The 22,555-nt window shown below is 36.6% G+C and overlaps 1 protein-coding gene across 1 annotated transcript; it reads right to left on the reverse strand.

Annotated features, from left to right (window-relative positions):
* Positions 1 to 3,209: 3,209 nt before the first annotated feature.
* Positions 3,210 to 22,537, reverse strand: stard5 (StAR-related lipid transfer (START) domain containing 5). Its single transcript, XM_059348739.1, has 6 exons — positions 22,047 to 22,537; positions 19,321 to 19,370; positions 13,226 to 13,358; positions 12,078 to 12,195; positions 10,257 to 10,350; positions 3,210 to 9,999 (listed from the first exon to the last, which is right to left on the reverse strand). Exons 1-6 carry the CDS (start codon positions 22,134 to 22,136, stop codon positions 9,849 to 9,851), a joined length of 636 nt encoding a protein of 211 aa, XP_059204722.1. The 5' UTR covers positions 22,137 to 22,537; the 3' UTR covers positions 3,210 to 9,848.
* Between the last annotated feature and the right edge of the window lie 18 nt (positions 22,538 to 22,555).

Consider the following 22,555-nt stretch of genomic DNA (forward strand, 5'->3'; position numbering starts at 1 on the left):
TATTACATACAGCCAGAATGTGTAAAAAAAAACATACGGACCAGAGGGAGGGGAGTAATATTTTGAGAAAAAAGTTTACGAGATTAAAGTGGCAAATCTACGAAAAAAAAAAATGTGCAGATTTATGAGATTTAAAGTGGTGAATCTGCGAGAAAAAAGTTTTTTCCCACTTTTTTCTCGTAAATATGCGACTTTTTTCACACAGATTCACCACTTTAAATCTCTTAAATCTGCAACTTTTTTTTCTTGTAGATTTGCTACTGTAATCTAGTAAATTTGCAATTTTTTCTCAAAATATTACCCTCCCAGGTTTGTATTTTTATTTTTTTTCATACTTGGTCCTAATATGCCGTCATAGTCAAGTTCTCCTGGTACAAGTCATTGAAGAATAACTGTTTGTACGACTGTTTCTTGCAGATTTTTTTCTAATTTTTTTCATTTTTACATTGGAGGTCAAGGTCAATAAAGTTAATATTATTAAACTATGATCATAGTGATTGGTCAGATGTCATGGTGTCACTGTCTGTGACGTAGCCTGATCTTTGCTGATTAGCTGGAAGAAATCCATGTGGTTCTACGACCAAACAGAGAGACATGGGGACCCAGTTTAATATCCACTTAAGTTACCAAATATAGTTCTTCACCCGATAAAGGGTTAAGGTGCAAATGTATGAAGGCAGCAGTCCCAATATTGCCTTATAAATGAAAGTATACCAATGACTAGCCCTTGGAGTGGCCAGAGCAGGCCATCCTACCCCAGAGTATCATTCACAATGGTGAGTGGACATCTTACAGTTAGTAATGAAGCTCAAAGAAGTAAAATAAAGTTAGATAAAATGGAAATACTCAAGTAAAGTACAATAACCTCAAAATTGTACTTAAGTACATTAGTTGAGTAAATGTACTTAGTTACATTCCACCACTGTCCATGGTCTTCATACTGCCAATGTTCATTTTGCCTGTTTCAGGCTGCAAAGACTTCTATGTGCAGTTTACTGTCTGCAACACATGCTGGCCAGAAATACTGAAACAAAATCTAATCCAACTAAGTATGAAGTTGTACACACTGTATCTATTCTGCTTCAGTAACTTGCCACTGAGTGTTATTTGCAGATGAGATTGTCAGACAGATAATATGTGGATCTACTTCTTGACATGCCCTCAATATAAAGCTGAAATATAACAGGTTTACTGCCATGTGCAAGTTGTGCACACAAATGTCCTTTTAGAGAATGAAACAGTCATTTGTGTATTTTTATGAATTTTTGATTCAATGGTTTTCTTTTTTGCATGACACGGGCCACCTCAGTTGGCTTCTCAGGTCTCATTGGAAAACTGTTCTTTGCTTGTGTTCAAAATCTCTACAATAAAGTTAGGAATATACTATTTTCCTGAAATGATTTCCTTTTAATTTTGTATTAGCCAAAACTGTTTCTGAGAAAGAGGCAGGAAAACAGTTGTATTCGCACTATACATGTATACAATATACATGTGAGTCAGATAATGAAAAACTGCCATTCTAATGAGTGCTGAAGTCTGGACCCACAGATTACAATTGTGATGTTTGATGAGCATGTGTGCATCCTGGATGTTTAATAATGGAAGTCTATAATGGTATGAAAAACAAACAAACAAATGCAGTCACATGTAAAAGAAGAGAAGTATATATATATTATTGTCTATTTTTTTCAGAAGTTCTATATGTTTGTGGGATCAGACGATCAGTGTTCACACTTTACAGTTTTTCTCAGTGGCTTTGGTGCATTTCTCACATCACTATTAACATTTGCACAACAGTTAAAACATTTCTCAAAACAATTAGTACAAACTGCAAAACCTAGTTAATAACCTGTAAAAGCGTGTCACTTGCTCTAAATGGATCATAGCTCATTCCTCAAAAACAAGTATTCATGTCAATGAAAGTGTGATCAAGATGAAAAGTGCTGACACCATGTTTATGAACAAGATAGTCAAATGTCTCTGTCATGTTTTCATTATGACACTTTACTCTGGAAATGTTTTCAATGTAAAAAGGTCAGATCTTGGTGACGCTACCTGAAAATGCTCCAGACACTATATACTATTTACACAGCCATTTGAGAACTACAGTAAAGTTACACATTACTGTATTTAGTGAGGTAACTGAGTACAACACACTGAATATGTGTGTTTCATAGTTTTACTGCATATGCTCTTTGCGATTCTATTTTGTTTACAGCATTGTGCAAAAGGAAAAAACACCTTATTAACAACAAACATGGCGTCCCTTTGGGTCGAGCTGTGACAGTCCAGAGTCACAGTGTTTAGAAATGGTCCTCACTATGTCCTGCTGGTTCATATATGTTGTAAAGTGTTTCTGGGTTTATGGATTCAGCTCTGAGTGATTGTAGAGAAGTGGCTTATCACTGGTTCAACTAATGCTTCACACAGCCTTCTCATCAGTGAAAGCTGAGCTTCACCTGAGAGAAATTATTCAATTTAGGAGACATTTTCAGGAAAAAAAAGATTTAAAAAAAAATGTATTAAATTTGCTTGACAGATTTTGACAACTAGTTCAACATTTTTGTATATAATGACTCAAGCAATGAAATGAGGACTATTAGTTTTATATGGAATGACTATTCAGCATTCACAAGTATAGTTAATTTTGACTGACATGACATAAGTAAATGATAATGTTATAAAACAGCAGAGAGTTGTATGAAAGCACTTGATGACTGTCCAAAATCATTTGTAATGTGTTGTAAGGAGAAACTGCTACTATGATGAGCACAAATGACTCAATGTTGTGGAGGTTGAACTAACTGTTGTGCAAATGTTAATAGTGATGTGAGAAATGCACCAAAGACACTGAGAAAAACTGTAAATTACTCAAGGGCTGACCCGTCATCCATTGCAGATTTGGTCATTTTTCTTTGAGATTTATGCCTCTATCATAAGCATAAAAATGTTTTTTGGGACAGCCCTAGTTGGCTCAGTAGTTTTGAATTTGACACATTTTAGTTCTTTATCAAACCAAACTCAACTCAAATATACTAATTTACAAATGAAATGTTTATAGAGTTACTTACATATGCTGTAGGAGTTCTAAATAATGTGTATAAAACTGTCCAAAACTGAGCCACTGACTATGTGACGTTTCATTCTCCAAGTTTGTGAGTTTTGAAGTGTTATTTACTGCTAAAGGAAAAAAAGAGGACAACGAGATGTTCTTATTAATCATTTTAATGCTGGTGAAATACAAAACTAACAGGGTGCAGACCAGTACATGATAAACAGTTTCATGTGATTTGACTAGACATGTAAACTCATGTAAAAATATCAAGAGTAGCAGCAGTCGCTGTCAGTAAAAGGAATAAATTATAAACATCATTTTACATATATTCTGTTCTGACATTAAATTAACCAATACGGTGCATTCTCAGGACAACCTGCAACTAGTGTAACACAGGAGACGATGTCTGAACTGAAACAAAACCATGCACGATAGGAGACTTTGGATTGGTACCTGGATCTTAATCACAGAACACAAAATTTACTCTGGGTATTTGGTCTCATTAGTGATCAAAAAAGACCATCACAGTCACAATCTACAACTATCTAGAGTTTAACTGGGACTGGTTCTGTCATAGTATACATGCTCTTTGACCACCTCGTTGTTCTGGACACAGTGTGCTACTTGTTGGTTCACTGAGGTCAGAAAAATCAATGCTGAATCGCATGTTGCTGCACCAGTTAACAAATCACAAGCATGTTTAATGTTCACTGCTTCCAGTGTAACTGATTAGACACTTTATTTTGTAAAAATAAGTTGAAACTAGGGCCGGGACTTTAACGCGTTAATTAAGATGAATTGATTACATAAAAATTAACGTGTTAAAAAAATTGAGGCATTTTAAATGCACTTATTTTTGCACCGTGGAACGTTTCTCACTGGATGAGTTTCAGGCGGACCGATTATACTGGAGCACCAACTAGCGTTCATGAGTTCAGACAACAACAAACCACAGTGAACATGAAGGAAGAAGCTGATGAGAGCGCTTTGGTTGGCCCCGTGGATGATGGGACATTTTGTTACAAAAAACCAACGGATGGAAGCGTCGATAAGAGCATGGTTGTGTTGCTATGCAACAAGGAATTCACATATCACCGCAGCACATCCAGCCTCAAGTATCACCTCAATGCAAAACATATAGCAGCTAGCGGCTAGTGTGGTAGCTAGCATGGATTGTGTTTTACTTCAAAAACCAAAGCATTCTAGTTTACAGAAGGTCTACCTACCTACTAAGCCTCTAATTAATTCGATTATTTTTTTTAATCGAGTCCCGGCCAAGTTAAAATACAAGCAATAAACATTGAACATGCTTCCAATATACATATATATACAGTGGGTATAGACAGTATTCAGACCCCCTTCAATTTTCCACTCTTTGTTTCATTGCAGCCATTTGATAAAATCACTTAAGTTCATTTTTTTCTCAATAATGTACACTCAGCACCCCATATTGACAGAAAAAAACAGAAATTTAGAAATTTTTGCACATGTATTAAAAAAGAAAAAATGAAATATCACATGGTTATAAGTATTCAGACTGGAGCTGCAACAATTAATCGAACAATAATCGACTATTAAATTAATCGTCAACTATTTTGATAATCGAATAATTGGTTTGAGCAGTTTTTTAAAGACAATAAGTCCAAATTCTCTGATTTCAGCTTCTTCAATGTGAATATTTCTGGTTTCTTTGTGCCTTTATGACAATAAACTGAATATCTCTTTGGTTTGTGGACAAAACAAGAGATTTGAGGACGTCATCTTGTGGTTTGGGAAACACTCATTGATATGTTTCAACATTTTATTGACCAAACAGCTAATCGATTAATCGTTTAAATAATCGTTAGTTGCAGCCATTATTCAGACCCTTTGCTGTGACACTCGTATATTTAACTCTCATGCTGTCCATTTCTTCTGATACTCCTTGAGATGCTTCTACTCCTTCATTGGAGTCCAGCTGTGTTTAATTAAACTGATTGGACTTGATTAGGAAAGGCACACACCTGTCTATATAAGACCTTACAGCTCACAGTGCATGTCAGAGCAAAAGAGGCCACATTTATACATAGCAGGGTATTTAGAGAAACAAATATTTCCCCCCTCCGTTCTCAAAAAAGTTGTAATTTACATCAACCTGCATAAATACGCCTTAGAGCGCCATTATAACTATGCCAAACCTATGGGCGGCAGTGTAGGGAGAAGGATAAAGCCATGCAAGCCAATCAGAATCCTCAGAATCAACAACAACGAATAACACGAGCAACTTCCTGTTCCTTTCAAAACAACTATTTAGAATGAGCGTGAGATCCTAAAACCCCGTTTCTCCCAGTTGACACGACAACACATAACCGGAGTTTTCAAAATTCTCCACTTTGCCCGGAGTTTTTAGAAATAACCGTTTTCCGTGTTAAAACGGGGTTTTCGTGTAAATGAGAGGCCAAACCGCATGGAAATATCTGCGTGTTCCCTTCGTGTAAACGGGGCTTCAGACTCATGAGGTCGAAGGAACTGCCTGAAGAGCTCAGAGACAGAATTGTGGCAAGGTTACAGAATAATTTCTTCAGCACTCAATGTTCCTAAGAGCACAGTGGCCTCCATAATCCTTAAATGGAAGAAGTTTGGGGCGACCAGAATTATTTTGAAATTTAATTTTGTTTTTTTCTTTCTTTCTTTTTACTTTTGTCAATTCTTTATTTTATATAAAAAAAATCTACATTTGTTTTTTTCTGTCAAGATGGGGTGCTAAGTGTACATTAATGAGAAAAAAAAATGAACTTAAATGATTTTAGCAAATGGCTACAATGAAACAAAGAGTGAACAATTTAAGGGGGTCTGAATACTTTCTGTACCCACTGTATATATTTAGCCAACTTTTGAAGCAAAACATTTTCCCAATGATGATAAAAAGTTGTTACAAACTTAACATTCAGGTTCAGTTAACAGTAAACATGACTTGAGAATGGCTTAAAATGTGTTTCAAAGTTCAAAGTAATTTATTGTCAAATGCACAGTCAATCCCTATACAATTAAAATATTCCATTGCTGTCCACAATGAATGCCAAACAATAAGAGTATAGAATAGATAAAATAACAAACGTTTAGAAAGGGATAGAAATCTAATGAAAAAACTGTTGGTGATTCGGCAGCTTTTTGGTTGCGGTCCAACACATGTTCCCATGAAAAAAATGTTATCAGGTGGCTTTGATAACATTCCTACAGTATAAAAGATGTTTGCTCATTAGGTACGTGACCTGCAGATGCCTTTAGCTGTCTCAGTGTGTCACGTGAGCCTCGCCACTGGGGGAGCAGCAGTAACAAGTTGTAACAAAGACATGTGATCACCCCTGAGTAACTCCATACCAACTCACTAGACTTCACACTTTGAAAAAAATAAGTGAAAACTTCTATTTTTCTCTTTTGTTTGAAATTTTCATAATTTTTGTAAATGCAGAGGCCTGTCATTGGACGTCTCAGATACATGTTAATAGCTGGCAGAGACAGGGTCAAGACGTCAAAAAGGTTCTTCAGTGTTTATTTACTTTGAATACCAGAAATCTGCACTTTTCTGGTTTTCATTCACTTTGTATTCCTTGTTTCTTCTACTTTAGCAGCTACCTGTTTGTACATTGAGAAAAAAATCACATAAAAAAAGAAGTGCAGGCTCCATTTAAACAACACACACATGGAAATGCCTCCAGATGCACATGGAAGCAATAACATCATACAGCATGGTGCAGTTAAGAGGTCTTTCATTGAGATTACTGGCGACACTGTGAGGTAAAACGATGTTACAGGTAAAGCAACAAACCTGTTAAAAGGATTCTTGATACTCTTAAACAAAGACTAGTAAAACAATTTACCCTATTCAGCCAACCAACCTGATTCTCAGTCTATGAGCATTAAAATTAGTACAGTACTTTTGAGGAGTCTATTTTTAAAATACCTGAATAATAATGCTAATGCTAAATAACTTATATTTTGTATAATATCTATGTAAATATAATGCAGTAGCAACTTTTATACTGTCAAGTGTTTCTTCATTGCTGTAAGCTTTGACTTTAGTATGCAGGTTCAGAGAAGTGTCGGTGTGTCTAACCTGAAAATGACTCTTTACATGGAATAACAGGAAAACTTAGAAATAAATAAATGGACTTTTGTCCAGGTATTACATGTGTCTTAAAGGTCTAAATAGCGATTCAAAACTGCCCAGATTTGGAAAAGTGGAAATAGTGTCATTATGTACAATCCCACTACAGTTTCCACAAATACATTTCCCATTTCTTTTCCCAATACAGAACTACCATTGGCTACAATGTATAGACAGCAAGTGGGCCTTACCACAAACTGGACTTCACCTACATGTAAAGCAAAAGAAAAAAAGACAGTGTGACACATTTAAGCCTTTGATGCCCAACATGGGTCTTAAGTGAGTTTTTATGTTCTATATCTTTGCAATAAATTATTTTCATCATTCAGTATTCCAGGTTTACCTCAAATAGTTTGTTTTTGATCACCATACATCCTAATTTTATGTTTTCCTTGATTAATCTTTTAATTAAATCCCTTTTTGTGTCACTACTCTTCTAATGCACAACGTGGGGGAAAAATTACCCATATCCATTTTTTAGCTAAGCTAACTACTTAGCAAACTTCTTGTCTAAGTATTTAGCTAAGTAGCTTGCTAAGCTAAATACTTAGCTTACTTTTTGGCTAAGTAGCTTGCTAAGCTAACTACTTAGCTAACTTCTTGGCTAAATAGTTAGCTTAGCAAGCTACTTAGCTAAGTAGTTAGCTATGTAATAATACAAAAACTTTTTTCTTCATAAAGTATGAGAAGCAAAATGGAAATAATGATCTGTTGTTGTCAAAAACAAGATATTTAAAGAATAATTGGAATATTCAATCATAAATAAGTTAATATTAAAAGATAGAGCACAGAAACACACAGCCAGCATTAAATAACATGGGGAATGAATGCGGGTCATGTTTGATCCATGTTGTGCATTAGAAGGCGTGTCAATATGTTGTGCATCAAAGGGTTAACTGCCTTAACTGTACAGTCTTGTGCCTTTTCAAGTAGTTGACTTTCTTTCTGAAATTATTAAGAGAAACATTTAATGTGAAGCAACATTTTACCACTGTAGTCTGTTGAGGTGGAGCTAATTTTTGATCATTTTAAAAATGATACTCGTAGATTTATCTGCTTATTATTTTCACAATTGTTTGTTTTGTTTGTAAAAATCCAAACAAATTCTGAGAATCAAAATTACAGAAGCCAAAGTGAAACCTTCACAATGATTGTTTTTTTTTAACACACAAAAATGGATCAATTATTCGATATTCGATTAATAATTTCACCTCTGCTTGTATATATTATTGGTAGTTAATTTAAAACATAATCATTTAATAAGCTCTTCATATATTTCATATGCAGACATCTTAATTTGTAAAGTAACTAGCAACTTAAGTCATCAAATAAATTATTTCTGAACTGAGACAGAGCAACTCGTCCTCAAGTTATTGAAAATGTTTAAGGTTGAATTGAATGTATTATGCATATAATGCATTTTTGTTGACTATGGTGTGTATGGTGTGTATCCACACTTTGACTTTGTTTATGGCAGTCCATGTTGGACACAGGTTGCGGATGTCTGTAGTGACATTAGTTGGAGTTTAACATATCTATATTCATCTAGCATATCTATATATCATATTTAACATATATAGCTTACCCAGACTATTTTCTAGTCTTGATTCCTTGCATTGGATATATTTATGCATTCCCACAATTCATCATCTTCGTGATAGTAAATTACGTCATTCTAGTACTTAGTATTACAGTACATCAGTTACGGTATAAGCTACTGAAAATAACTGAACTGGAAAAGTGGCAGTGTGAGCCCAGTTGGTCACAAAAATCATTGAGAATCTAGCTTTTAAATTGCAGGCAGCTACTTTGAATGTAGACTTAAACCTGCATTAGGAATTCCAGGGACTATATATTAAGTAAAAGGAAGGGAAATGTACTTCAGAAACTGATACCATTAGAAAAAGGGGCAAAAAGACACATTTCTGCTCAATAGAGCAGCACAAAACATGTCCTATTCAAAAGGCATTCGTTCAGAAAGAAAAAAACTGCTTTTGTTTGAAAAGGCCACCTATGCAACCCCACCTGTGCTTCAGTGTAGCTGATTAAAGAGGCATATATTCATGTTCATGGTTTACAGGTGAGTTGGAGATAATCAAATAGCAGTACAAGTAGAACACAATCAACTAAATATGAGGTATGAGTCAGTTTTCCAAACCAACCTGATACCAGCAGGGTAAATAAGGTCCATGCAACATGCATGTTTACTATACACACTGAAGTATGAAATGTCTAGTGTCTCATCATAGTGGTAAAAAGTAAAGATGTTCTGTAGCACGGGTACAAATATAGATTCTACATCTACTACTAATTATTTAGACTGGAGAAAACTTATTGATCCCAAAGATGGGAATGGGTGAAGTTTGAGATGTAGGTTTTGTCAAATGCAAGCCCTCATTCTTATTTTAGAACTTCTCAATGGGTAAACTGCTTCAGATAAGTGGCTTGACTGTTGAACATTTACTGGATCCCTCCTGCAGTACCACAACAGTATAGGAATGTACATTAAGCATAAATTCATTTGGATGTATTTGAAATAAGCAATTGATAATCTCAGTGTGTTAACTGCTGTTAAATTTGGACTTATTAAAATGGAATGAACAATAGGCCTGACCAGTCAGTAGGCAGGTTTTTCAATTCTTGGTGTCAAAGGTCCTTAAGAGATTTGACAGCCTTGGCCAGGTTGCTGTAAAACTCAGCCATGCTGGAGGGGAAGAACGAGTCGACCACGGAGCGAGGGAGGAAGCCACCCAGGTCTGTCTGGAAGAAGCTGAAAACCTGGGTTTTGTTGGGCTCTCTGAAAGAAACACACAAGCGAAAATGTAATGCAAAAAAAGAGAAGTACAGTGAAAATGAAATTGAACTCTGGGCAGAATACCCTCAACAAACACACACTGAACTTGTTGAGTGTGTCTCTGTTGAACAACTTTATTGAGAAAAGAGACATGTTTCTAAAACATTAGTCTAGAATTACAAAAAAACATAGCAGACAGACCAAAGGGTATAAGAAAAAAAGAAAATGAAACTTAAATAAATGTGTGTTACTATACTCACCCTGAGATGGGAACACAGATGCAACCACACGGATGGTTGAATCCTCTCACATAGCCGGACTGGGGAGGACAGCTCGGGTGACTCATATTGGTGGCTGTTTGACAGAAAACACATGCTTGTTTGTCTACATTTTGGTCATGTGAGGGGTTGGCTCACAACCATGTTAAGAGTGTAGGTTTTCATTTCAATTAAAGGAATCATTTCTTTGCTTTGTTGCGGAGAATAAGATGAGAAGATCGATATCACTCTGATAGTCCAGTGGGAAAAGGCACATGAACAGTAAGAGGATTAATCACATTGTGAACAGGCCAGCAATGTATCCAGACTACTTAAACCACTGTCCTACCAGGGCAGGTAGTGTGATGGATGTTTACAAAAGGTTTGGTTCACCCTCCTCTCTCATCAGTGTAAAATTTATAAATGTATCCAATGAATACAGCTCAACAGGCGTGTACTGGAGATTCAGTCGACAGAGCAGAAAATATGACTCAGTATTAATAATTATCAACCTTTATGGGAAACCGTATGGGTGGACATTTGATATCACCTGATTTGCAGTAAGAACTATGTGAATTAGTTTGCAAGTGTCAAGTGTGGTTTTTTCTAGTTTTTTTTGCATTTATCTGTATATTTCCTTTATTTTTGTCCTTTGTACGTTCTGCATTACTGTGTTTACATTAAACAGAAAATGTTATTATAACATAGCACTTATGACCGAGCCAAATTGTAATATACTGAAATCATCCTTTAAGCTACATGAACAGGTTTGGCCAATAAAACCACACCAACAGCAAACAGTGGCAACCAGTTCTACACTGTCTGGCACTGAGGACACACCACATCTCTGTGCTTGGCCAGTTACAGCCATGATTTTACCAAAATCATTTTGGAGTAGCCCAAAAAGGCTCACCACACAATGTAACTAAACACTAGCGGCACTACCAACAAAGTGGACATGCACTGAACAGAGACTGACATCAAAAAGTTCCTGATCAGGAAATAAAGTACTAGGGTTTGTCATATTTAGTTATTTTGTAATGTTCGTTATTCTTTTCTCATATAAATATATATATTTCAGAAAAAGATTTTATTTCATAGGCCATTTTTATTGAAGATATTTTTTATTTAAATGTGCACTTTATGGAGCTTTGATTTAAAAAAAAAAAAAAAAAAAAAAAAAAAAGGTACTCCAGTTGTTACAGTATTTACGTTCACTTAAATAAACAGTTTTAATAAACTACTTGTGACATGTCATATTTGACTTTGACTGAACAGTTGCTCTCATTTTGGGATAAAAATATCAGGATATATATCGTATATCGATATTCAGCGTAAATATATCGGGATATGACTTTTGGTCCACATCGCCCAGCCCTAATATTTACAACCTCAATTATCAAAAACGGGCCTGACAAAGTGACAGCATTTGACAACTTGAGTCTAAGCACAGGCTGCACACTTTGCGTGCAGTTATTGGCCGGGGGTTACAGACCCGTGTCGGCCCAAAGGCTCTTTACTGAAACCCAGAAATGTTTCAAACATAACAACATAAGAAAAGAAAAGAAAAATAAGTTATTATTGAGAGGGATTGCTTTTGTATAAGTCTATAATTTGTTTTTTAGGAATATAATGCATATTATACCTTTAATGTGTGACATATTTTTTTTTGTCTGTAGGCAATCTGAAGCATCTCAGACAGCCTTGCATCCAAATCATTAAAAATAAACAGTCCAGGCGCCACTGGATGGCAGGATGAATCTTAGAATGTAAAAAAGAAACAAGCACAGGAAGTAGAGGAAACAAGAATGAATGGTTACGCACCATTTGATGAAATGGTGCCATCTTCGTATTGCTTAACTAAAATAACATCTACAAAGTCTCGTGGAGCTATGATACCCATAGCTGCTGACGGCGTGACTGTTCGGCAGACAGAGATGTCCTGTGCAAGAGTGGGAGACAAGGGAATGTACTCAAAGACTGGAGTCAAATAAAGTCAAAGCAAAAAGAAATATCACCTCTGGTATCACATGTATGCATTTAAAGCTGCAACAAGCAAGATTTTCTTTCTTTCTTTCTTTCTTTCTTTCAAGAAGGTGTGTTTTTGCTGACTGATCAAATTTAGTGGCTGGCAAAGCAAACTCAATAAGAGATAAATGAGAGAGACAGAGAGATAAGTCTATAAGATAAGTATAATAGTTTTGGATTGTTCATTAGTTTTAGTTTTAATTTAGTTGTCAATTTTTGTTTTCAAATTCAGTTCGTTTTAATGAGTTTTTAGAGTGAGTTTGATAGTTTTAGCTTAGTATTTATTTATTTTTAAATGCTTTAGTTTTTGTTTAGTTTTTATTAGTTATGGTTTCTTGTAATGGGGTATTTGTTGGGTGCCAGATTCAATAAGGTCGCAATAAATGTTGCCTTTATTTTCTTTTGTCTGATCCATCTCAGCTCCAATAAATTTATTAAGTCATAAAACCAGATAGATGAAATAGATTTCATATCAACCAAAAAGGTTTACGTATGAAAAAAGTTGACAAAGACGAAAATTAAAGACATTTTCACTATAATTTTAGTTAGTTTTAGTTAGTTTTGTAACCACAAAATACAGTTTCAGTTAGTTATTGTTTTTTTTTTATTTCAGTTAACATAAATGTTTTTTCAATTCTAGTTTTCCTTGTTTCGTTAGTTTTTGTTTACTATAATAACCTTGTGTGGTATAATGCTTAATGACCAGTTGGGATATTAAACCATGAGTCAGTTTACTGGTATGACCTAACTAGCATTTCACAGTTACAGATCCTAAACAGTTTTATTGCCATTTGAAGCCACTAATATGTTAAGTACCTGGTGCAGCTTTAAAATAAGTCAGGCTCTTTGATGGACATTGAAAGAAATGTGTTAACTGTATAGGGTGAACATTAATGACCATAACAAAACATCATTTACTATGAAGAGAAAAATTAGTCCCAAACCTCTGTGATTTGTTCCAAAAGCTCAAACTTTTTGACATTGTTGTCCCACTTGACTCGGAGCCCATTGGGTACTGGTTTCAGACACTCCCACACTTTCTCCGGGCTGCCACTGACAATCCCCTCCCCCTTATAACTGCAGAGGAAGTCAGATGACAGAATACATTCAGGAGAGCAGATTATTAAGGCATGACTCTGCTGGAAATGAGATTCATGCATTGGACAGGCAAATGATTTAACCCCTGTACACAGATAAAAAGGCAGTTTCTTCTTCTCTGCACATACTTGTGTTTCAAGCCTTGGAAAACCATAAAAAAAATGTAGACAATACCTTCCTTAAACATTACACACAACTTATTTCTAAAAAAAGATATTTAGATATAATGGGCCAGGAAATTAAAGTCTAAAAGTCCAGTTCTACTGTCATGGATTTATCTGTCCCTACTTGTCAGAAACTTGTTCTAAAACCATGTTAAGTACTTTGCATGGTTTCTGAAATTAACAAGTAATAACAATATTAAACATCATCATCATCATCATCATCCTTCGACTGTCGTCGAGATCCTAGATGACACGTCTTTCCATCGGGTCCTGTCGGCCATTGCTGCTCCCAGTTCCTGGATTGTAAGTCCGGTGTCCCTGGAGATTGTGTCAGGATATGTATGAGGCTTGGTACCTCTGGACGATTGGGGGAGCCGCCATAGCAGGATGTCGGATATTACTTGATCCTTGGCACGATAGCAGTGACCAGCAAAGATCACTCTTCGACGTGCTACAGTTGTTGTTATAGGCGGCAGTTCACCATAGATTTGCTCTTTGGTTGGATGAGTTTTCCAGGAGATGTTTCTGACACACACGAGGAGTCTTGTATATGTGCCATCAAGCCGGTCTTGTAGTTCCTTCTTCATAGTCCAGGTCTCAGCACCATATAGCAGGATGCTTTCAACACAGGCCCTGAAGAAAAAGACCTTGATCGAGGTTGAAATGCCGGACTGCCAGACTCCGGGGAGTTTGTAGCAGGCATTCCAGGCTTGTCCCTTTCTGGCTAGAAAGTCCTTTCTGCTGTCAGCCACATATGAACCAAGATATTTAAAGTCCTTGTCTTCCTTGATGTGTGATCCATCCTTTGATGTGATAGGGTGGATAGGGTCCTCATTCATCAGCATGCATTCTGTTTTCTTGGAATTTAGCTTGAGTCCTACTTTGGCAGCGACCTCTTCAAATGAGATGAGCAGAGTCTGGGCAGATGATGCGTGTTCTGCGGTCAGGGCGACATCATCCGCATAGTCGAGGTCGGTCAGACATTTCTCGCTCTGGCGACCAGATCTTCTTCCAACCATGAGGCCGTGGTCTTTGATGTTGTCCACTGATTGCCGCAGAGCATAGTCCACCACGATGACGAACAAGAAAGGTGCAAGCGTGTCACCTTGGAGAATTCCCGCTGTAGTTGGGAATTCTGTTGTTGGGCCATCGTGGCTCTGAACGAAGCTGGTGGGGTTTTCATACATTATGGCTATGGCTTTAACGATCCGCTCAGGGATTCCATAATTATGGAGGATGTGCATCATGGCTGCTCTGTTCACACTGCCAAAAGCCTTTGAGAAGTCTACAAAGATGATGGTGCCTCTCCTCTTTGAGACCTTTAGTTCCTCAATGATTCGCCTTATTGCTAGAATCTGTGGGAGGGTGGATCTTTTCTTCCGGAACCTGTTTTGGTTCCTTCGAAGAATCGGGTCAAGGTGAGGAGTTATCCTGTTCAGAAGAAGAGAGTTGTAGACTTTCGAGGCAATGGCAGATAAAGTGATGCCCCTGTAGTTGTTCGGTTGTTGGAGATCACCAGTCTTTGGTAGTGGTAAACATCATGATCGCCATGAATAGAAATGCATGGAAGCTTTAACATTATTCTGGAGGATAAGGGAAAACATTTGCTGGAGGGAGGAGGTCACCTTAACCCTTTGATGCACAACATGGGTCTTAAGTGAGTTTTTATGCTATATAGCCTATCTTTGCAAAAAATTATTTTCATCATTCAGTATTCCAGGTTTTCCTCAATTAGTTTGTTTTTGATCATCATACATCCTAATTTTATGTTTTCCTTTATTCATGTTTTAATAAAATCCCTTTTTGTGTCACTACTAACTTCTTGGCTAAGTTTTTAGCATAGCTTGCTAAGCTAACTTCTTGGCCAAGTACTTAGCTTAGCAAGCTACTTAGCCAAGAAGTTAGCAATGTAGTAATACAAAAACTTATTTTCTTCATAAAAGTATGAGAGGCAAAATGGAAATAATTATCTGTTGTTATCAAAAACAGTATATTTAAACAATACTTGGAATATTCAATCATAAAATAAGTTGATATCAAAAGATAGAGCACAGAAACATCATTTTTGCCCCATGTTGTGCATGAGAAGGGGTGTATGTTGTGCAGGGTTAAACAAAAAAAACATTGATCTGTTAAAGAGATCAAGGCTTATTGTTTCATTAATTGTTGATGCCTCAGAGAAAATATGGCTGGTTGCTTTTGCTTTTGCTTTTTCTGGTCGCTTACACGAAGCCAGCCAATAAACCAAATTTTAATCAACTAAAGATTGCATTGTTGTTGTGTTTGTATCAGTTGGACTCAGATTCAGCCAGATTAAACCCCAGTGCCAGGGGTCACGTAGGGTTTTTCAACCGTGAGCCGGAGCCTGGCCAGTGCTTGTGTGGTTAGAAGTTAGTTCAACTTGCGAACCTGCTCCGAACCTGTTTGCTTTTCCACAGGCTCTAGAGCCCTGTCATTGCGTCACTGCTAACGTCTGTATATGTCTCCGCCCTCTGGGCAACTATAATACCAATGGCAGACTACATGTCTCTACAACACATCTGTGCTGCTCATTTTGATCACTATGGAAAAATTTTACTGTAAAAAAATTTACAGTAAAATACTGGCAGCTGTGGTTGCCAGAATTTCACCGTAAAAGTTACAGTGAGTGGGTTTTTTCCACTGTAAATTTAAATGTAAATATTATCAAAAATTATAATTTTGACTGAATAATCCCTTTATTTTTAGGGTAATTGTGTCCAAGTGAAAATATGGCATTTCTCCTTTAATTTTACATGAAAGAAACTTTGTGTTTTCTAACAGTTTAAAAGTTTTCTACTATTCCTTGATTTATGGTTAATAAAAGCATCTACTACGGTGATATAAAATTTTTAATTTTATGTCTACGCTGTAAAAAAAAAATCTGTTTAATTTACGGTAAAACACCGGCAGCTGTGGTTGCCAGAACTTCACAGTAAAAATTACAGAGTGGGTTTTCTACTGTAAATGTATATGTGAATATCAGCAAAAACTGTAATTTAGACTGAGTAGTCCCTTTATTTTTAGGGTAAATGTGTCCTTGTGACAATATGGGATTTCTCCATTAATTTCACATAAAAAAAAATTATATTTTTACAGTAAAAGTGTGTTTTCAAAAGTTTTTTAAAAGTTTTGTACTATTCCTTGATTTACGGTAATTAAAAGTGTCTCTTATGGTGATATGCAATATTTTATTTTACACCCTATTTCTCATGCAATTTGATAGTGTTTTACTGTAATTTCTACAAATATTTTTTACAGTGTACATTCATATTAAGACTGAACGTAACATGTTAATGTTGGACTTTATTGTAAGCTATCGCTAGCGGGCTAGTGCTTGCCCGTTAGCTCCAGCGTTAGCTTGGTAGCCTGTATCAAGGACATTGCAGTTACACAAATCAAATAAATTAATGATACACGTTTTAGTTGGTCTCTTTCAACGGCACTGAGTTGGTCTTGTTGGTCAGATAGCCCCCAGCCCCTGAGGTGGCGGTCAAAATTTAAAAACAAAACCTTCAAAATAAAAGCAATGTTCCGGTTCACTTTACAAACTCCTTAAAAAAGGGCGTGTCATTTATGAAAACATGAATAAAGGCACACATGTATGTCCAAGAAAACAAGTAAAACGAAATTAATAATAAAGGGGGGGGGGGGGAATCAAGCTTTGAGACTCTTCTTGACACTAGTATTTCAACTGTGAATAGCCTAGTCAGAGTACATTTACAAAGGTCAATTTAAAAGTGAGTACACTTCCTCAGATTGTCAATTAAATTATTTTTAACTCTTATTAAAAGGACACATCTCTTTGCCAAATTCAGATTATAATTATATGCAAACCGTCCACAGTAAGATACTCATTCTACTTTAGGTGGACAGTGACTGGACATCTTCAGGGTGTCCCTCAGCTGATTGACATTCTGATGTATAATTTAAAAATTAAAGCATTCTGAAATCTCATATAATCCCTGAGATTCCTATTAATTTCAGATTACAATTATAGGCATGGTAATCATATATATATATATATATAACTTAATTATTTATTTTTACTTATTTATGCATTTTTATATACAAAACCCTCAACTCCAATTAAGTTGTGACATTGCGTAAAACATGAATAAAAACAGAATGCAATCATCTGCAAATCTCATAAACCCATATTTTATTCCTAATAGAACATAAACAACATATCAGAAGTTGAAGCGGACATTTTACCATTTCATGGAAAATATTATCTCACCTTGGTGGCAGAGGGCAAAAAGTTGGGACAGGGGCTTTAAAAGGCTGGAAAAGTAATTGGCACAAACCAAAAACAACTAGAGGAGCATTTGACAACTAATTATGTTAACTGACAGCAGGTCAGCACCATGACTGGGTATAACAGGAGCATTTCAGAGAGGCAGAGCCTTTCAGATGTAAAGATAAGCAAAGTTTCACCAATCTGCGACAAATTGCACCTAAAAATTGTGGAACAATTTCAGAAAAATGTTCCTCAACGTAAAACTGCAAAGACTTTGAAGATGCCACCATCTACAGTGTATAATATTATCAAAAGATTCTGCTCTGTGCGCAAGGGAGATGCTGGTGATCTTCCGGCCCCCTGGCAGCACTGCATTAAAAACAACCAGGATTCTCCACTGGAAATCCCTGCTAGGCTCAGGAACACTTCAGAGATCACGGTCTGTGATCTGCAGACACAAATGCAAGTTAAAGCTGGGTCATGCAAAGAAGAAGCCTAATTCATTTGCTCTTCCATGAAATGGTAAAATGACTAAATTTCAACATCTGATACATTGTTTATGTTCTATTGGGAATTGGGTTTATTAGATTTGCAAATCACTGTATTCTGTTTTTATTTACATTCATAATTCATTGTAGCCCCTTCACAGTGCCGTCCCGCAAATGTCCTATATTGCCGGAAAGATCTGTGCCGGCTTTTCACCTTAGGGTGTTCATAGTGATCCCGCAAAGGCGTGATATTCGTACCGTTTCATAATGCAGTCCGGCGTTGCGGAACAAGGTGGAGGATTGTAGGAGGAGACGAGAGTGGCATGCAAAAGAGCAGCAGCAGTACTAACAGGCTAACAGTTACCTCTGTAGCAGTACAGTATGTATGTGCTGCAGCAGGAGGTGTTCACTTAGCGATCTCTGTTTGTTTACAACAAGAACCGGACACTCTGTGCACAGTTAGCCATGCTGATTTGTTTACAATAAGCAGCAGGCGCTGTGCACAGTTAGCCATGCTGGTTTGTTTACAATAAGCGGCAGGTGCTGTGCACAGTTAGCATGCTGGTTTGTTTACAATAAGCGGCAGGCGCTGTGCACAGTTAGCATGCTGGTTTGTTTACAATAAGCGGCAGGCCCTGTGCACAGTTAGCATGCTGGTTTGTTTACAATAAGCAGCAGGCGCTGTGCCAAGTTAGCGACGGCGACCGCATTGAGCAGTGATTTGATGACTGTCGGACCAAGTGGGAGGTGTGTTATACATCACGCACAACGTCAAATATCCCGGGAATTGCCGGGATGGCCCATTCATAGTGGTCCCACTTCCAACAGCCAATTTTCGACCTCTGTGACTACCTCTGGAGGCAGAAAATTTGTGGTATCGCTTCATCTATTTCAACTCAGTGATGTAGTTGTACACCAGCCCTCGTGCCCTTAAACCAGGCTGACCCATCAGCAATTTTCCAAGTTCTCCCAATTAGCCACTCCAGGCCTGATCAAAACTATATGAGAAAGATAAGAAGATGATCTCTCACACATTCCCAGGGAACTCAGATGAGGGACGCCAAGACACAATCACGTCATTCTGTCAAAGAAAACAGGAAATTTACAGTCAGTAACATTTGCCTTAGTGCTAAGAATGGCCCTGTAACATGCTGTTCTATCTGACACACAGCATATTTCAAAACAACAAAATAAGTCATAACTTATGTCTTTGTGCACTCTTCCTAAAGTAACAAAGAGGTCACTATCAGTTGATACACCAGGCTGAGAGCCATTACTGAGCACCAGTGGCTGACCATTGTCCATAGCTTTTACAGTGTGTTCAGTATCGCTGGCACTACTTAGCCCTTAACTAGGACAACTAAAAATTCATGTTGCCACGCAGGTAATGTTTTTGAGTGACACAACACGCTGTTTGGCCATGGGTCCAGCCAATCAGTGTCCTGTTTGGAGCTACTGGCAGCTCCACATGTGTGACGACACAGAGACGACACAGAGAGGTGAATGTAACATATCAGTAATGAAGAGTATTTCTTCATTAAAAGAAAAGCAGAGAACAGCATTGTAGGCTTTTACTTTTCTCCAGAATGGTTTCAGCACAGAAGGTGTTTGACGTTGACAGACGGATGGTTCATCCAATCAACTAACAGGTATTATTTTTAAGTTTCTGGCTGCTCTTTTCAAAAAAGTTTCCAATCAGCTTCTCAGATGGTTCTGTGTGATAAAACCATCTGGCAGTGTGATGCTAGGTAAAAGTTAGCAGTGCATTCAAATTAAAATGGTTTTAAAGCTGTAAAAAAAAAAAAAAAAAAAACACCTCCCAATAATATTAATCTTTAATAACAATAAGGGTAAAATACACATGTGCATACTGTTTGCACAAATGTCTGTACCACGCATATTATATCAGCTCTCAAGGAAAAAAACATTTTTTATTACATATAACATGTTACACAAATTATCTAAACAAATCTAAAATTAGGCTACCTACTAGGGCTGGGCGATATGAACCAAAAGTTGCATCCCAATATGTTTAGGCTGAAGATCGATAAACGATATATATCCCGATATTTTTATCGGAAAGTGAGAGCAAATGTTCAGTCAAAGTCAAATATGACATGTCACAAGTAGTTTTATTGAAACCCTTTATTTAAGTGAACATAAATACTGTATAACAACAGGAGTGCCTTTTTTAAAAATCAAACCTCCATAAAGTGCACATTTAAATAAAAAAAATATCTTAAATAAAAATAGCCTATGAAATAAAATAGGGCAATCTTTTTCTGAAATAAATATATTTATATGAGAAAAGAAAAATGAACATTGCAAAATAATTAAATATGGCAAACCCTAGTAAGGGCAACATTTATATATAAAGAAAGACATTTTTTTTAACTTTATCGATATATTCGATATGGTCTGGATTTGAATCTGACTCGGAGCCCTTTCCCGCATGTCTTCCCCTCTGTCTCCCCCTTCACTCTGTCCTATCAATAAAGCCCAAAATATGTATATATATATATACACTATAACCTATATTGGCAATATGTCTTGTTTCTTCAAACTTCAATCATCCAATCTAAAAAACGCCAAACAAGAGTCAATGGCAAAGTAGCATTCTTTTATTGGCAGAGAAGATTTGGCACATTTTTCTTTGGTGCAACCTACACACTCAGCTCTGCTGCTAATCCCACAAATGGATGTTCCTTACACATGTGGTACCTTTTCAAAGGGGAGGCTTCAGGCTTTCCAACGGTATAAGATTTATTGCCAAAAAGCATTGTTACAACAACAAAATAATCTACCAAACACAAATTGCCTTACTTTTAGTGCGTAGTTATATATCTATATACATATATATATATATATATATCTATATACATATATATATATATATATATATATATATATATATACATATATATATATATATATATATATATATATATATATACACAATTTATTTATATTCATAGTTACTACATACTTTTTTTAAATTAACTTGTGAATTTTTAATATAGGTAGAGGCCCTATATAAGCCCTTTTGGGTTTCTTGTCGCTACCTTGCACCTTCCTTTTGTTGTTATTTCTTTATTTTTTTATTTTTGTCTTATTATTGTGCAAAATAAAAAACTTCATCATCAACTATTTCAGGATAAGATTGTGCCATTTTATTTCATCGGCTATTTCGATATTTTTTTACTTAAATGTACCCTTTACGGAGCTTTGATTTGAAAAAAAGTACTCCTGTTGGTGTACAGTATTTATGTTCACCTGTGACATGTCATATGTCATATTTGACTTTTACTGAACATTTGCTCTCACTTTGCGATAAAAATATCGGGATATATTTCGTATATCGATATTCAGCCTAAATATATCGAGCTATGACTTTTGGTCCATATCGCCCAGCCCCAGATGCAACGGTGCAAAAAGTGTGTATAATTGAATTAAAGTGGCAAATTTCAGTCAGTTGAGATCAACAACAACTGAAGAGTAATATAATTGTGCTCTTCTTCTGCATTTGCTTGGTGCATGGGCTGGAAAACAAAAAGGTGAAGTTGTGTAAAAGTTGCTCAGCCTGTCCTGCTGCCCTCACAGGTGAGCTAACATTACCTGCAAGGCCACATAAAGTCATATTTATCAATGAAGCTACCCGTCGGCTCATCATAATCATACCGGAGAACAGCATGTACCAGGGCCAAGTGGATAGATTGGTACAGTGTAATATCAGACAATAATAACAGCAAACATTTACCGATTTCTTGCAGACTTTCCAGCCGGACTCATCCCTCTTGTAGCTCAGCAGACAGTCACCTACTTCCTTCGCTTTATCTTTATAATCCATAATAGGTAGTCAAAGTTAACGCTAGGTTACCTTCCTACACTCGCGTATTTCACTTAGTAGACAAACAGAAGCTACACTAGCTAAATGGTTGACACACTGTAATGTTATCTCTCTACTGTAGCTGAGTTACTTAACGTTAGCAATCAGGACCACTGCTGCACAGCTAGCGTTAGCCAAAATGAATGAAACGTGCTATGTAATGCCAGCATCATTTACCAAACAGCCTCCAGCTGGCGAGTCAGAGGTTTGTGACAACTCTGCCAGTTATTGTTCACCGTCAGACCTCTACGGCCGTGCGACAGCCCACATCTGTCTTTGGCAGTGGGGTTAAATCTAATTTGTAAGAATTTGAATGGATAGCCTGAAATACACGGAGAACCGTAACCAGAGATGTCAAACCAGCCAGAAGAAATGTACAT

Source organism: Centropristis striata, chromosome 2 (genome assembly GCF_030273125.1).
Source record: "Centropristis striata isolate RG_2023a ecotype Rhode Island chromosome 2, C.striata_1.0, whole genome shotgun sequence".
NCBI lineage: Eukaryota > Metazoa > Chordata > Actinopteri > Perciformes > Serranidae > Centropristis > Centropristis striata.